The sequence below is a fragment of the Phalangium opilio genome, unplaced genomic scaffold, assembly GCF_054372755.1.
Source record: "Phalangium opilio isolate 3A_F unplaced genomic scaffold, DU_Popi_V2 ptg000026l_1, whole genome shotgun sequence".
Classification (NCBI taxonomy): Eukaryota; Metazoa; Arthropoda; class Arachnida; order Opiliones; family Phalangiidae; genus Phalangium; species Phalangium opilio.
Window position 1 is genome coordinate 4,132,181 of NW_028324157.1, and position 17,321 is coordinate 4,149,501.

The 17,321-nt window shown below is 33.6% G+C and overlaps 1 protein-coding gene across 1 annotated transcript; it reads right to left on the reverse strand.

Moving 5' to 3' along the window:
- Positions 1 to 426: 426 nt before the first annotated feature.
- Positions 427 to 1,505, reverse strand: LOC149691528 (uncharacterized). The gene is made up of 5 exons (XM_089869514.1): positions 1,453 to 1,505; positions 1,206 to 1,391; positions 1,082 to 1,144; positions 761 to 1,024; positions 427 to 703 (listed from the first exon to the last, which is right to left on the reverse strand). Exons 1-5 carry the CDS (start codon positions 1,503 to 1,505, stop codon positions 427 to 429), a joined length of 843 nt encoding a protein of 280 aa, XP_089725640.1.
- Between the last annotated feature and the right edge of the window lie 15,816 nt (positions 1,506 to 17,321).

The window sequence follows — 17,321 nt, forward strand, 5'->3', positions numbered from 1 at the left end:
AAAATTTAAATATCACTTACCCTGTAGATGCCCTTTCTATCGGTATATTTGGGGTATTTTCGAACGGTACTTGGGTTCTGTAAAAACGAAAAAAGACTCTTAAGAAACTAGAAGCTTAAAACCACCAGTAACTTTTAGCTTACACAATTTTCCACTCCTGAAACTGCGGCTGAGGATTATCTTCTTGGAGACCCATGTTTTTTAAAAGACTTTCTCGGATGAAGCGTTAAAAGAAAATGACAAAGTTTTCCCCAAGATATCTACTATTTTAAAGAATTATTATTGGGCGTTGTCAAGGTTTACTACTTTTTTAAGAAATGTTTGGCACTACGGTTGTTTAAAGAGGGGATTCTTATAGAGTGTTTAAGCTTAATATAAAAAGATAAGAGACAAGTTTCGTTATAATATATATATATATATATATATTTATTGAGAATTAATTTGAGATAATAATTTAGGTAAGCGTCTACGATCAATAAGAAAACAGAAATGAGAATTATTTAAAATATGAACAGGATAATATTTTTGATGATAGGAGAAGCAGATGAGATGTTGGTATAAAGGACAGTCTCGAATAGGACAGAAGTAGAGCTTGTGGAAAGTTGTACGTCGTTCCGGAACGCAGACAGTTTCCCTGATAGTGTAGTGGTTTGGAGTACGGCAATAACAATTAGGGCAGCGAGTAGGAATATCGTAGGTAGAACTATAAAAATAGGTTAAAATTATTTTTTATATAAAATAAGACTCATTTCCAACTTACTTTAAGTCAATTTGTAGATCTTTTTCGTACAGGGGAAGTCGGTATGCTTTATATTTAGAAAGGAAATAGGTGTCTAGGAAAATGTTAATGGGATAGAAATTAGACTGATCCCAGGTAAGGCAGATGATAGTTCGGAAAAGAGGGCAATTAGGAGTAGCGCAAAAGTATAAAATATAGCGGGATTCAATAGTACGAAAAATGACATGAGAATTAAATTCGGCGGAAAAACAACAAGAACACAATGTAGGATAGGGATATTTAAGACTGTAAAAAACATGTATTAGTTTATTAATTTTTAGAAAATAATTTATTTTGCTTTACTTTAAATCAATTTGCATGCATGGGTATTCTTGAATCATTGCGTTGTAAAGTTCTTCGCTTTCGCTGTTTTAAAAAATTTCTTGTTAGGTATCTTACAATTCCTCAAACTTATTTAAAACCTTACGTTTCTTCATCCGAGGATGATTCCGTCGATACAACATCCGGGTCGTCCGCTTCGGCGAACATATCAATACTCGCGAGTAATTCGTTTTTTTCCTCCTCCATCCCATCTGAGATATCATCCTCCTCGTGGATGATGATTGGTTCTACTTCCAATTCATCATCGATATCCCAGAGTTGGGGTAAAGCGCTATATAAAATAGATCCGGTATTAAAAAATAATTTTAACTTGCTAGCTAAAAATAACTTACAAATCCTCAGCCGGTTGAACATCGTTTGAGTCAAGAGATTTTGGTGGGCACATTGTAAAAGTTTTTTGGATTATGATGTAAAGTTTTTGCGTTATGATGTGAAACTTTGAAATCCGTTCGGTTTATATATGAAATTTTCAAGGTTAGTAGTATAACCCCCCCACTTCGTACCTCCGTAGGTGTAGAATGTAGGTGTAGAATGTAGGACAAGGTCACTAAATCAGTGTAAAAGTGTGTCAATGTGTCTATGACCGATGACGTAATGATTGACGTAATCAACGCCCCCCGCCGCCGGGGAAACCCCTCGCGGGAAACCCGCGCGCCGCCCCGCGGGAAAACCGCGAAATTTGAAAACCGCGCGCAAACTCGCGGTGAGTCTGCGCACGCGTACGACGGTCTCTTCTACAACTGTATCTGTGACGTCATTGATAAGAAACGAGGATGGATAGCTTTAAGCGTACAGTGACAAGGGTTAAATCTTCTACAACTGTATCTGTGACGTCATTCAATAAATTGTTATTTCAGTGACATATATTAATGGGTTTAGAATCAAAAGATCTGGTTTTCGGAGGTTTTTCAACGCCTTACGTTTGTATGTGCAATTATCGTGAAGAAGTTGCGTGGGATGTTGACACCATCTACTTGTCACATGACAGATTTTGGTTGTTATGAAAAAAACTGTCTCCATTGAGGAACTCTATTTAGATAATATAGGAGTTAAATGGTATATATTCGTACAAGTTATTCTGATGATGACGTAATTTAATGTAAAGATTTGTATTTTAAAATAGGGATTTTGCCCATAAACTTGCATTGGCTTTGATAAGTAATCCAAAATGTACCTTTTCATACTTTGGACCTATCAAATAACCTAATAGAAGATAAAGGTAATATATTTTCTAATTAGAACTATACTTAATAATTTTTGATCCCGGAAGCTTTGGAACAGATTTTGGCTGTTATGAAAAAACTGTCTCCATTGAGAAACTCTATTTAGATAATACAGGAGTTAAATGGTGTATATTCGTAAAAGTTATTCTTATAATGACATGATTTAATGTAAAGATTTGTATTTTAAAATAAGGATTTTGCTCATAAACATGCATTGGTTTTGATAAGTAATCCAAATGTACCTTGGACCTATCAAATAACCTAATAGAAGATAAAGGTAATATATTTACTAACGAAAAAAGAAATATCAAAGACATATAAATAACAACAATAGCTCTTCATTGTATTTCTTAATGAATTATCCCTTGTCAATTAATTGTAGAGAAAAACAGAAAATAAATGTTACCATTAAACATTGTGGTGAACTTTTTATGAGGATATTATTTCTACATTTTTCATAATAACGCTGAACTGCCTATCTGTACGAGGTTGAATTCAGGGTTCGTACAAACCCGGGAAACTGGGAAAACTAAGACAAATAAATAACTTTCAAAAATTCTTCTTGGCGGTCTAGTGTTAACACGTTTCACTGTGCTTTGGTGTGTTTTATTGTAGTTTTAGAGTGTTTTATTGTGTTTTACTGTGTCTCATTGTACTTTTAGTGTAATTTATTGTATTTTACTGTGTTTTATTGTAGGTTTATTGTACCTTAGTGTATTTTATTGTACTTTTAGTGTATTTTATTGTACTTTTAGTGTATTTTATTATGGTATAGTGTATTTTATTATGGTATAGTGTACTTTTAGTGTGTTTTATTGTACTTTTAGTTTGTTTTATTGTAATTTTAGAGTGTTTTATTGTACTTTTAGTGTGTTTTATTGTACTTTTAGTGCATTTTATTGTGTTTTACTGTATTTTATTGTAGTTTTTTTGTGTTTTACTGTAATTTATTGCACTTTTAGTGTGTTTTATTGTATTTCAGTGTGTTTTGTTATGTTAAAGTGTAGTTTTAGAGTGTTTTATTGTACTTTTAGTGTATTTTACTGTGTTTAACTGTGTTTTATTGTAGTTTTATTGTACCTTAGTGTAGATTTAGAGCGTTTTATTGTACTTTTAGTGTATTTTATTGTGTTTTACTGTGTTTTATTGTAGTTTTATTGTACCTTTAGTGTATTTTATTTTGGGATAGTGTACATTTAGTGTGTTTTATTGTACTTTTAGTGTATTTTATTGTGTTTTACTGTATTTTATTGTAGTTTTATTGTACTTTTAGTGTATTTTATTGTGTTTTACTGTGTTTTATTGTACTTTTAGAGTATTTTATTGTGTTTTACTGTATTTTATTTTGGGATAGTGTACTTTTAGTGTGTTTTATTGTACTTTTAGTGTATTTTATTGTACATTCATTGTACCTTTAGTGTAATTTATTGTGTTTTATTGTACCTTAATGTAGTTTTAGAGTGTTTTATTGTACTTTTAGTGTAGTTTTAGGTTTTCGTGACACCTTAAGCAATATGGTTTTTTGTTGGGGCATGCAAAAACATTTTCTAATTTAAAATAGTCTTTTACAACGTGATTACCGATACACCAATCGGGAATATTGTGCGGTAATTGTGAGGGGCGCGTCATAACATAATTGTACTGTAGAAATGAAAGTTTATAATGTGCTTTAACTTGAGTGTCGAAACATCTTGTGCCGAAAGATAGTTTAAAATGTTTGAATCGAGACACTCACCGGTTGTAGCGAGTGATTCTTCAAGTTCAGTAGCGATATGACTGGGTAAACAACCCGAATAAAGGGCATGCCGAGAAGCGAGTTCATACTCGTATAGTATATTAAAAGTTTCGCGCGACGCTACTTTAGCAAAGGTATACAGAGAAGGTACATTCGATAAAGATATGACTATTGTTATGGCGGGGAGAATTTAATAGTTTTTAGATCTGAATACAGTAACTTATTGCTAGTAGCGAACTTGATTATCCAGCAGATATACTTTTCGTCACGGGGGAACAACCGAATATAACCTCAAGTATCATTGGTTCGCTCGTTAACGTATCTGCCTTTAAACTCGTTGTTCTATGTATCACGAGTTCGAATCCCTTATAGAGAGTCCTTAACAAGCGAACCAAGGTTACTTTTGTAAAGGATATATTTTTATCTCTAATAATAAACAGTTGTTTTCATAAAGCGAAAACAAGGTTGGTTGACGTCAAAGATAATTTGAAATATACGTATGACGTCAAGGTTATCCTTGATAAAAATATATTTTTCTCTCTTATAACAGTTGCTTTTATAAAGCAAAGACAAGGTTGGTTACCGTCAAAGATAATTCGAAATATACGTATATAAAATATGTTTTTCTCTCTTCTAAGTAACAGTTGCTTTTATAAAGTAAAGACAAGGTTAGTTGATGTCAAATATAATTCGATGTATGACGTCAAGGTTAGCCATGATAAAAATTTATTTTGCTCCTTTCGTACTTACAGTTGTTGGTTATAGACTTCGTTCCATAAAATACTATCAAACTAGCTAGGACCCGAGGATTCGTTGTACCTGAAGGTGAATAATATAGCGCCTATACCGTGATAAAAATATATTTTGCTTCGTTATAATTAACAGGTGTTTTAATAAAGCGAAAACAAGGATGGTTGGCGTCAAAGATAATTCGAAATATACGTATGACGTCAAGGTTATAATATATTTTTCTCCGTTATAACTAACAGCTGTTTTTGTAAAACGGAAACAAGATTTTTTTTATATCTATGATAGTTCAAAATGTACTTATTTTAACGTGATACGTCGACCGTTCTAGATATAGTATATAACGCCGCAATTCGTAGCGTACAATTACTTGAGCCAATATCTCTCGACCATAAACTAAATTCTCTCGATGCCTTTAGACATGGTAAGATTTTTTTAATTTCCCACGTTGTTAAAACTGCATATCCAATTGTATCATTATTGTCTTTAGACGGCAAATCAAACGTGGGAAACTATCGAAATTAAATTTAATCAGAGTGAAAATATCGGTGTAAAATTAGTTAAATAAAATAATAAATTATATATAGATATCAGAAGATACGCTTTTAAAAAACCCCTTATATATGGAATATGTATTTCGGTAGATTTGATAGAAGAAGTTAAAAAAAATTTAAGCAAACCATGCGGTACCCTAAAGCAGACCCTATGTTTCCCGGGAATGCTGGAACTGGAAAATTTTAAAGATACGGGTTATTTATTAACAAAATATAGGGGGAAATGCGCGAAAAACAATTAAATTTAAAGTTTGATGAAGTACCGGAAGTTGTCAGTCTTATAGATAATGTTGTAAAGAAAATACCTGTAACTGAGTAAGAAATTTGAAAATGTACGCAATAAAGAATTTTTAAAACGTATTTTTAGAAAATTAATACTTTTTTATTTTAGAACTTGTAGTGTATATTATTTTAGATATTTTAGTTTGTTTCCTAGGTCTACGTCAAGAGTTTTATCTCGAGTCGAGCCTAAGATCAAATAGAAAACATGTCATCATCCGAAGAAGAGCCTTTGGATCTTTCCTATTTTAATCCTAAAAGGTTTTACGAATTATCAAAAGTTAACCAAACTGTCTCTCGAAAGTTCAACTGTTTAGCCTCTGAAAATAAAATTATTTTTAAAGACCTTCATATGATCAAATTGACAGAAGTATATGAACAATTGATAAAAATCTTTCAATCCATTACAGATACAATTTTAGAATCTTCTCAAGGTTACAATAGCGTTAGATTTAGTGTTAGGTCTGACTTACTGGAAAATGCTATAAATTTAAATTTTATGGCCCTAAATGAGTTAACGGCTGAAAGATTAATGACTGCCATTAGTCAAGTAAGTCAAAGCAGGCGAAATTTTTTTCTCGAGGGTGATATCAGACTCGACGCTATATTTTTAAACGTTAATGTACCAATATCAGGTCGTCGATCTGTTAAAAATAGATCGATGATAGCTCTCGACAAATATATTCAGAAAGGAAGGACATTTTTACCCATAATAAACGATGATGAACTATGCGTATCAAAAGCAATCGTTTGCGGGACGATGATTGCTGATTTAACATATTTAAAAAAACAAAAGCTTAGTACTTTGACTTTTGATTTTAATCGTTATAGACGTATACTACTAGGTCATAGACCTTTGCAAAAAGAAGAAGCGTTAAAGCTTCATGGCAAGGCTAATGTGCCTATTGGTCCCGTTAGTTTAGACAAAATTTCAATGTTTCAAAAAGTATTGCAACCCGAGTACCAATTAGTTATTTTCAGTGCTAATGATAATTTCAAAAAGGTTTATCAAGGTGAAATGTTTTCGGAGAAAAATTTTTTTTTATTACAAATAGATCAACACATGCACGTCATCAAAAATTTAGCCACTATGTTTGGGGCCAAGTCGTATTGCAACACGTGTTTAACAACGTTTACTAAATTTAATGACGCAAAAAACACAAAAGTTTTAATCAAAAAACCAAATGTTGGCGTTGTTACTCAGAAACCTTTCACGAAGACCCTCAGCTTGAAATATCTCGCTGTCAAAACTGTAATAGATACTTTAAAGGGCCTGAATGTTTCCAATTGCACATAGAAAATGACACTTGTTTAAAAAATAAACGGTGCTTAAAATGTTGCAAAGAAATTCACGATGACAAACATAAATGTCTTACAACTTGTTCTAGATGTAAAATTGAGCACCCTCCTAAAATGTGTTACGTTCAACCCCTTGATGATACTTTTAAAGAAACTAGATTTTGTTATTTTGACTGTGAAACTATTGATATGAACTCTAAACATACCCCAGTTCTATTAGTTTCGGCCATGCAAATTAATGATACCGAATACGATTATCAAATTTTTAGAGGTTTTGATTGTGTTGATAAGTTTATGAAATATCTGACCCAAACAGAAGATGAGACATCTTATACAAGAAACAATAAACGAATAAAAATAAGTAAACCTAAATTTGAAAATTTGACTATAGTGGCCCACAATTTTAAAGGTTTTGATTCGTATTTTATATTAAATTGGTTAATTAATAACCATGTAAAACCAGACGTCATATTCGACGGCTCTAAAATTCTAGCTCTCTTTATTAAAAGTCAAAATTTTAGGTTTATTTGTAGTTATTCCTTCGTGGCGCTTCCACTGAGAGCCTTTACAGAAACTTTTCAATTGGGTAGTTACAAAAAACAGTTTTTTCCTTATATTTTCTTAAAAGAGGACACTTTAAACTATGAAGGTCCGTTACCTGAAAAGGCCGTATTTCAACCTGAATTTATGAATGAAAAAGACCGACAAGCCTTTGATTTATGGTACAGTGAAAAAGGTAAAAAATCCACGTACAAAATAATGACCGAATTAGAGGAATACGCTGTACAAGATGTGGTAGTTTTACAAAAAGGAATTACAAAATTTAGAGAACTTTACAAAAAAGCATCGGGTCTAGATCCTCTTAATTGCGGAGCTATTACTATATCGGGGGCCTGTACTAACGTGTTTTTACACAAATATTTAGAAAAAAATACATTGGTTGTAGTACCTAGTCCAGGTTATCGTGGATCATACAACCAAAGTAGTAAAGCTATCAAGTGGTTGGCCTGGGTTAGTAAAGAAATGAAGGTAGAAATACAGACAGCCCTATCTCCTGAAGGAGAAAAAAGAATTGGACCTTATTTAGTTGATGGTTACTCAAAGGATCCTGAAATTATCCTAGAGTTCAATGGTTGCGTGTATCACGGTTGTCCGAAATGTTTAAAAGGCAGTGAATGGAACAGTTTAGTAAATGATACAAATAAAAACTGTTACGAAAAGGGTCTGGATAGAATAGAATTTATATAAAAGTTACACCCCAATGCAAAGTATATAACGATGTGGGAATGCGAGTTTGAAAATTTGTTAAAGACAAATATCGCTTGTAGTACCTTTTGCAAAACTGTAGAGGTACCTCCACCAATATTAGCCAGGTCGGCTTTGTACGGTGGAAGGACAGAAGTCTTCAAATTATATCATAAACCGGACGAAGCAAAAAACGAAAAAATTTATTATTACGACCTCATGTCACTCTATCCCGCTGTCAATAAATACGGAATCTACCCAAAAGGGCATCCCAAAATTTTAAATAGTAACTTTAACTATGAAAAAAATGCCTATTTTGGTATAATATCGTGTGAACTCTTGCCCCCGACTGATCTATACATCCCAGTTTTACCAAACAGGTTTAATGGAAAATTGTTTTTCCCCCTGTGTAAGTCATGTGCCCTTGAATCAAATAATGAAGAGTGCCGACATTCTGACAAGGAGCGAATTATTTCGGGTATTTGGCCCTCGCCTGAAATTTACAAAGCCGTAGAAATGGGTTATAAAATTATAAAAATATACGAAGTACATCATTTCGACGAGACATTTCAGTATGAAAAACATGTTAACGATGGACTATTTGGCGGTTATGTTAACAATTTTTTGAAGATAAAACAAGCTAATTCCGGCTATCCGTCTTCCGTTAAAACTGCCGAGCAAAAACAAAAATATATTGAATCGATTTATGAATCTGAAGGTATTAGCATGAAGATGGATGAAGTAGTCCATAACCCCGTGCTGAGAGCTATTTCAAAGATTTGTCTCAACAGTCTTTGGGGTCGTTTTGGTATGAATACAAACAAAACCAAAACACTAATTGTTAACGAGTGCACAGAACTTATACGTATCTTATCTGATGACACAAAGGAATTGGTAGATTTAAGACCAATTAATGAAGAAATGTGCTTATTATCGTACAAAACCAAAGATGAATTTGCACCAACATATTTCAAAGGAAATCCGTATGTGGCTTGTTTCGTTTCGTGTTACGGAAGATTAACCTTATTCGAGACCTTGCATAAATTGGGTAAAAGAGCCTTATACACGGATACAGATAGCGTTTTATTTGTGGCAGAGGAAAACGATTTTAAACCCCCACGGGTAACAATTTAGGATGTTGGGTTAACGAACTAGGGGACGCTACAATTACAGAGTTTGTTTCAAATGGGCCCAAGAGTTACGGTTACAGAACTACGGACGGTCCATCTGTCGTTAAGGTTAAAGGAATTTGCCTTAATCGTGTTAACGAGAAAATTATAAACTTTGAAGCTATAGTGGACTCTATAAAAAATAAATCCAAACGTCTAAAAGTGGACGTTCCTTTCAACGTAATTCGAAATAAAACGTCGGCCACTCTTTTAAGTCGAAAACTAGAAAAAAGCTTTGGATTTACGTTTAACAAACGTGTAATTAAAGGTTGGGACACTTTGCCTTTTGGTTTTAAAGCGGACCCATGAAAAGTATTTTAGAACTTAGTGTATATAAAAAAACTTGAATATTTTAGAACTTTATAGTGTATATTATTTTAGATATTTTAGTTTGTTTCTTAGGTAGACCGTCAATAGTTTTATTTCGAGTAGTTTCGTAAAAGGGTATACTATAAACTTGACTTCTAGCCATCAAGTTTGACTTACCAAAACAAACCACTAAAGTGACCAGTAAGAAAAACGCAATGGTAAACACGACACGAAAAACCTTTGTTTCAAATGCGACAAACTTGTTACGAATGTCGCGCCAGAAATTTTAGGAATTTAAACTGTTTTTAGTGATTTTATCTTGTGTAAATTAAAAATCAAATAATCATAAAAATTAATAATGTATAGTCTAAAATTAACAAAATAGATCAATGTAAAAAAAGAATATATGCAAATAAGATAACAGCTTAAAAAACCTCTACTGTTCTAAGATAAAAAACGGATACGTGACCTATGGGTCTCGCGTCTCTTGCTACTGGACTTTTTTAGAATCACTCTCGAAGTTACCTCCAACGCGAGAAGTTCATTTAATTTTAACCTTGCTAAAATAAACTATTTCCTGCAAATAAAGTCTCAAAGTTTATTCATTTACAAAATTACCAACAAACGTATATTAGGACTAGTTAATTTTTCAGTCGGTTACTTAGTTCTTCTAGATAATATTTGTTCTCCCAATAACCTAAACACCAACAAAGAGCTATTCCCAACAACTTTACCTGATGAGAGAAAATCATCTTTGTGTAAAAAAAAATAAAAAATAATAAAACAAAAATGTTGGTTAGTTTTTCACATATAATAACTGTACATATAATACCGTTGGAAGATCGATATAACAGCGAACTATATAATCACACGAGGTTTAAACAGCGTATTAAAGAAACTGAAAAACTTTTAAAACCAATTTTCGATAGTTTCCTAAAGTGCACGAAATAAAGAAATTTTGATTTAATTGTGTCTTAGAATTTAATAATTAAATATTACTTTAGGAAATTTTAAACAAATTATATAGTATGAAAATGAAAGCCAAAAATGAGAAATTGTACGAAAAACACCCGTCATGGAGAAATTTACCTATAGCGTGGGTCAGACCGAGAATTCGTGAAGAAGCACGTGACCCGATTGAGGAAATACCCTTCGTATTGGAAGAGCAACAACGGCAACATCTTGGATGGCTACGATTACAGCATCAAAGTCAGGGGTTGCCCTTACCACCTGAAGCGGCCTCTACATCCACAACGCACACGACTCCTAACTCTCATACTGTAGTCGAACCTCAAACCCCTAACCCTAACTCTTAGTCTTTTTTATTTTAAATTCAAACATCAGAACAAAACATATTATCCTTCTTTAGCACCATACGAAAAAATTATAAAAAGATTTGATCGGTTAAAAAAAAATAAGATTAATAATACAACATATCACCACAATGTTTAATGGTAACATTTATTTTCTGTTTTGACAAGAGATTATCATTAAGAGTTTTGTTTTTTTTTCACAGTCTTGTATTATTTTTTTCCTTTAATGTTTTGTGTCAAAAATGTCAATTTTGTGCTAAACGTTTTAAATTATTAAGTATAGTTTTAATTAATTAGAAAATATATTACCTTTATCTTCTATTAGGTTATTTGATAGGTCCAAAGTATGAAAATATACATTTGGATTACTTTTCAAAACCAATGCATGTTTAAGAGCAAAATCCCTATTTTAAAATACAAATCTTTACATTAAATCACGTCATTATAAGAATAACTTGCACGAATATACACCATTTAACTCCTATATTATCTAAATAGAGTTCTTCATTGGAGACAGTTTTTTCATAACAGCCAAAATCTGTTCCATAGCTTCTTGGGCTAATTTCATATTAGAAGCTCGGAATTTTGTAAACCAGGCATTGTGAGATAATGACGAAATTATTGGAATCAAAATCATTTTTAAAATTAAACAAGTGGTTTTTTTCTCAATGAGTAAGGAAAAATGATTCAAGTTATTCTAACCTAACCTCTTAGTGATCAAAATCTAACAGTGACAGTTCTTTGCTATCATGTGACAAGTATATGGTGTCAACATCCCACGCAACTTCTTCACGATAATCGCACATACAATCGTATTGCGTTGAAAAACCTCCACAAACCAAGTCTTTTGATTCTAAACTTTGATTGTATTGCAACATGGTTTGAAGTCGGCTGGGAGGTTCCACTTCAAATTTTCTTATTATATGACTGTTTAACGTACAACTAACTATTTTAACATAGACTGCTAAAATAACCAGTCGTAATTTACTCTAAAAAGGGAAAAACAAAATAGGTTCTAGTACCTTGGTTGGAACTTTGGTAGTAAATATAAACATATGACAGGAGGAAAATGCCTGAAAAAACTAGTTATTGCAAAAGGTATGACAAACTAACAGGTGTTGGTAAAAAAAATTAAAGTCGAGTCCTTTCAGATTTCGATGCCAATTTAGCTGAAGAAAAAAACAAATCCCTTAAATATTTATACCTTGGAAGAGATTTTGCGACAATTAAACCATTGTAAGTGCTACATCATTACCAAAATAGTCCAGTTTAGTATAGGTAATTGCTTTCAAACCATTACTAACCTATCGGTGATTGAATTTGAATCAGTGATAACTTTGTTATAACTTGGAGGTAGGTTAGGTTTAGACACGTTAGGACGGGTACGTTGGTTTGGTGTTGACCTTATACGGGGTAGCTTCTGCCTCTACCGTTGGCTTTAGTACGATACTAATAGAAAAATTAGATGTGAATTGCTTTGAATACGAATGATTTGAAAGGAGAGTATTTACGCTTACTTTTCTGTGATTGTATTTTGAAACTAAGTACTGGTATTTGATTCCTTTTGGGCTGTCAAATCTTTGTTCCTTTTGTAAGCATAACTCTACACACGTATCAGTCCTTTCCAGTAAGGCATTACCGACCCAAACCTCTACTGTATCCGCTACGTTATGAACTTGACACATTTTCATTTAAAAATGATAAAACTTTACCTCCACCCCATAATATACGTTACTTACGTGTACCTTTTAATTTCCATTAAAACAATACCATAATCAAAATAAACTCCTTGAAAAAAGGTTGAAATTCTGAGTCAAACTAAAAATTACAATGGATTGCGCAACTTCCAGCAGAGACCTATCATTAACCCTTGGCAATGTACGTTTAAAGCTATCCATTCTCGTCTCTTATCAATGACGTCACAGATACAGTTGTAGAAGAGACTGACAGGTGTTTTCCCGCCAATGACGTCACAGATACAGTTGTAGAAGAGACAGGACTGCCAGATTCCCGCGCAGTGTTTTCCCGCGAGGGGGCGCGCGGGTTTCCCAAGTGGCATAATTACGTCATAGGTCATTGACACAGTGACCTTGACATTCTACACCTACACTCTACACCTACATTCTACACCTACTGAGGTACGAAGTGTGGGTCTATACTACTACTATAGTATAGCCGAATAGTAGAAAAACTACGGATTTAGTCCAATTAAAAATAAACTTTAAAGCAGTCTGATAGCGAGCAAAAATTAAAATGGCTCTCCGCGGTCTGGTAGAATCCCATCAAAGTTATAATTCTACAGTACTTACCAAGGATGCATTTGGTTACGGTACATACACTAGAGCCGGGATCTTCAGTAATTCTAAGAACTACCTCCCAACTATACATGCTAAAATGTTTGTAAAATCTCTCACTTTGTCCTATTATCTTGCAAGAAGGTACGTTGTCATTAGGTGTGGGCTGGTCCGTTTCTCCTCCTCCCCATTGTTTGTCGATATCATCGTCAAAAATAGTCTCTTCTGAACCGTTCTCCCTCGGTAAGGTATCATTGAATAGTGTCTCCTCTGCGGGTGGTCCTTGGTCCGTTCGGTCTAAAAATGCGGCTATTTTGTCATATTGCGAGTTGTTGAAGTCGGTGATTAGTGCTTCTTCGTGAATACCACGCTCAATTTCTTCTTGTCGTTTCGCTAGGCGATCTGCGTATTCAGTTCTTATGGGACTAGGAATTAGATTCCTTAGGGTTTCCAATTCTTCTAAGGAATTACAGTCCTCTGGTCCTCGAGCAACTGTTTTCATATACTCAATTAAGTCGAGGCAAGCTTGAATGACATTTAAAGCATGGGTTTCACTTGGCGTAAATCACGACTTTTCGCTCGACGTCAACCGACAACCGAAAAAAACCTATTTACGCTGGACAGAAATTACGTTGAGTGTGGCGATATTAGCTTTCTATTTTTTTGGCCGCGTTTGACGTTAACGCTCTGCGCGAGCCAATCAGCAATAAGCTAGAGTCGTGACGTCATTCTCGCCCATGCGTGTTCGGAAGAGGTCGTCCGTGGTCCGCCATCTTCTTATTTATTTCGATCCTAATCGAGTCAGTAACTAGTACAAATCCCTGAGAATGCCGAAGTTCAATGATGAAAGGTTTATTGAAGAGGTTAGGAACAATACAAATCTGTATGATATTAGAAACAAAGATTGCAAAAAAGAAAGACAATAGATGGGCCGCACTTAGAGCAGTGTTCAGTTTATCCGTTAAGCCTTGGTTCCATTATTTGCATGAACTACGCTAGGTGAAAACGCTATAGCGCTGGGCGACAACGTAAAAAACAAATCTGACGTTTTACGTCCAGCTGCAAAGTAGTTTTTTTCGGTCAAGTGAAAACCATGCTTAAGTCACTTTGTACTACGAGTTGTGGTAGAGTCTGGGGTCCGTTCAACGGATCTGTTTGCAGATAGGCGCATAGGAAGAAATAAAACTCATATATTAAACATAATAGCCAGGGTCTATTTATAGTCAGTTCCTTCAAAGTTCAACGAAGAGTTTCAAGATCCATGTTTAGCTTTCGGTGTTTGAAGATCGACTGGGCATTTTGATCCTATCGAGAGGGTAACCACTACGTGAAGTAGGTGTACATTTGGTTTCGTTATATTTGAAGTATGAAAAAATACCGAAAAGTAATGTGAAGTATATTCGTAATATTGAAATATTGCAAAGTATGGTGTATTAAGTGTAATACATGTAATACGAAGAATATACTGAGAATATGAAGAGTATTATGATAATATTCGAAGTATTTCGCGAATCCTAACGAATATTAAGAATCTTAGTGTAATATTTTATAAAATCGAGAAATCTCACAGTATTTTATGTTTCCATCCCATATTATAACCGTGGGAAACAGAGTATCTCGGATTTTAGTCCAAATCACAGAACTTTCTCACGGTAGATACCGAGTTCATACATACAACATAGCTTTACAGAGAGTAGGAGAGTGGTAGGGCAAGGCTTCCGATTGTCTTAAGCTGTGACCTGACGTTGGAATTTTAAATACCCATTTTCGCGCACGTTTCGTTCCAGCTATCAATGCCATCTTGCAGTAAAATAGGGAGAAAATAAGTCGCGTTTCTTAAAAGTTGCCCCCTTCGAAACTACCGTGCACAGGCCTTGATTAACGTAGGCAACGGACTAAGCAATGACACAAGTTCTTGGGAGTTTTTCGGACGACTATCATAACTATAGAGCCGTGTTTGACTTTTAAATGCGCTACTTGTAAGTTGTATTTACCAAATGAAAAAGCAAATATGGTAAGTTATTTATTATTTCGGGGATGTTCTTGCTCATTGTTTATCCATTTGTGACGAGGCTAGATCACTTTATTCATTTTAATCGGTTAATAAGACTAATCAGATTTATAAATGATCAAAACTGTAGCATTGCAACCATGAGTTCATCGAGAAACTATACTCTCGTTTGCATAGATTCACATTGCACCGATTTTGTGATCAGATATTAGGCAAGCTCTAATCTAAACCTCATCAGGGTTAATATTCACGGCTAATCTAACCACAAACTCAGTCTAAACCAAAGCTATGAAATATGGAGCAGGGTAGCTTAAGGGTTGGTTTTTAAGTTAATCAGATGAATGATTTGCCTCGTATAACTCTTAATTATAATTGTTATAATTATGAGTCCTTGAGTGCCTGAGAATAAAAGCCAACATTTCTATAAAAACGTGATCGACGAACCATCAGTTTTTCTAAGACATCCAAAAACAAAGCTTTCAATTACTATTCTACAATAATATAGAAAAGGTTTACCAAGATAGTACGTACCTAAGATGGAAGTACTATTGCAACTATTAAGTGTAATTAATACATCAGTTATTTCAACTTGCAAAGTAAATTATAATAACGCATAGTTTAGAATTATCTAGAAAACTATAACGCATTCAATTAAGTTTTTTAATGTGTAGTACCTTCAGAGTAAGTGTAATATTGGAAATAATTGGTTGAAAAAATAAATAGATTCGTAGTATATAGTGTAATATTTGAAGTTGGAAAAATACTCCAAATATTGAGTAATTTCGAAGTATCCAGTAATATTTAGAAGTATATTCGTAGTATTAGGAATTTCGGTGTAATATCTGGAAGTATATTCGTAGTATGATTAATTATCGTGAAATATCTGGAAGTATATTCGTAGTACCGTGTATTATTTGTAGTACCAAGAATTTCGTAATATATTCGTAGTACCGACATTTTTAATAATTTTTTGCATTTTATCTACTTATCAACTACCAAATCGTATTATGTGAATCTAATTTTCTCGTGAAGTTTTTTAGTAATATTTGTTCATTTTAACTAATTATCGGCTACCGAATAGTGTAAAAACTGCCGTAATTTCCTTTTATGGTATTAAAATGTACTATTGTTCTAACCCAGTAACTTGATAACCAATACACAAAAGTAGTACACCCTTACCGTAGAACCGCGTCGTAGCTTAAATTTCAATAAACTACGTAAACCTTATCGCAATTAAAACTGGTTCTTTAGTATGACATAAGCATACATGGAGACCTTAAAATCATACAAAGAACAACATTACGGGAAGGGTGTGTGTAGAAAGGGTTTACTTGAACCTATAGAATTACCAATAAATCATATCCTAAATGTACACAATATCCTAAAGATACACATAATAATAACAATACAAAACATGAGTACACCTAGAACCGCGTCGTAGCTTAATTTGTAAATGTATTTTGCAATGTAAACCATATCTCAATTAAAACTTGTTCTTTAATATAAGAATAACATAAGCATACATGTAGACCTCAAAATCATACAGAGAATAGCATTACAGGATGGTGTAGAAAGGGTCTACTGAACCTATAGAATCACCAAGAAATCATCCACTAAATGTACACAATATCCTAAATATATACCAAAATAATACCACTAGATCTACGGGACTCTGACTGTCGTCACCATCGACAAGTCATGTGACGTCATACCAATACACGAAAAATAAATTCAAAATTCTCGCCAACAACATCACGTGATACGTGACGTCATCAATCCCCCAACCATATTTTCCCCCTTCAGGCACGGTACCATCTAGAGTAAAGAGATATATAGAATAGGAGGGGGACAACAAATGGGGCTACGTAAAGGCAGTCTGTCTGTCTGCTTATTCTCTCGTGCAAACACTTTTAAAACCAAAAACAATATAGTTTGAATAATCTGTCTTTGCACGTGCTCTTTAAAAAACAATTTGAGTTTAATTTTGGTAAAAAAACGACGATAAGTATTTTTTTGAAATAAT

Excerpts from the sequence above, each read along its gene's own strand:
- LOC149691528 (XM_089869514.1), bottom strand. The coding sequence starts at position 1,505 with ATGTGCCCACCAAAATCTCTTGACTCAAACGATGTTCAACCGGCTGAG. Across the intron at positions 1,025-1,081 it reads TGCATGCAAATTGATTTAAA|TCTTAAATATCCCTATCCTA; the intron begins GTAAAGCAAAAT and ends TGTTTTTTACAG. Across the intron at positions 704-760 it reads GATCTACAAATTGACTTAAA|TTCTACCTACGATATTCCTA; the intron begins GTAAGTTGGAAA and ends CTATTTTTATAG.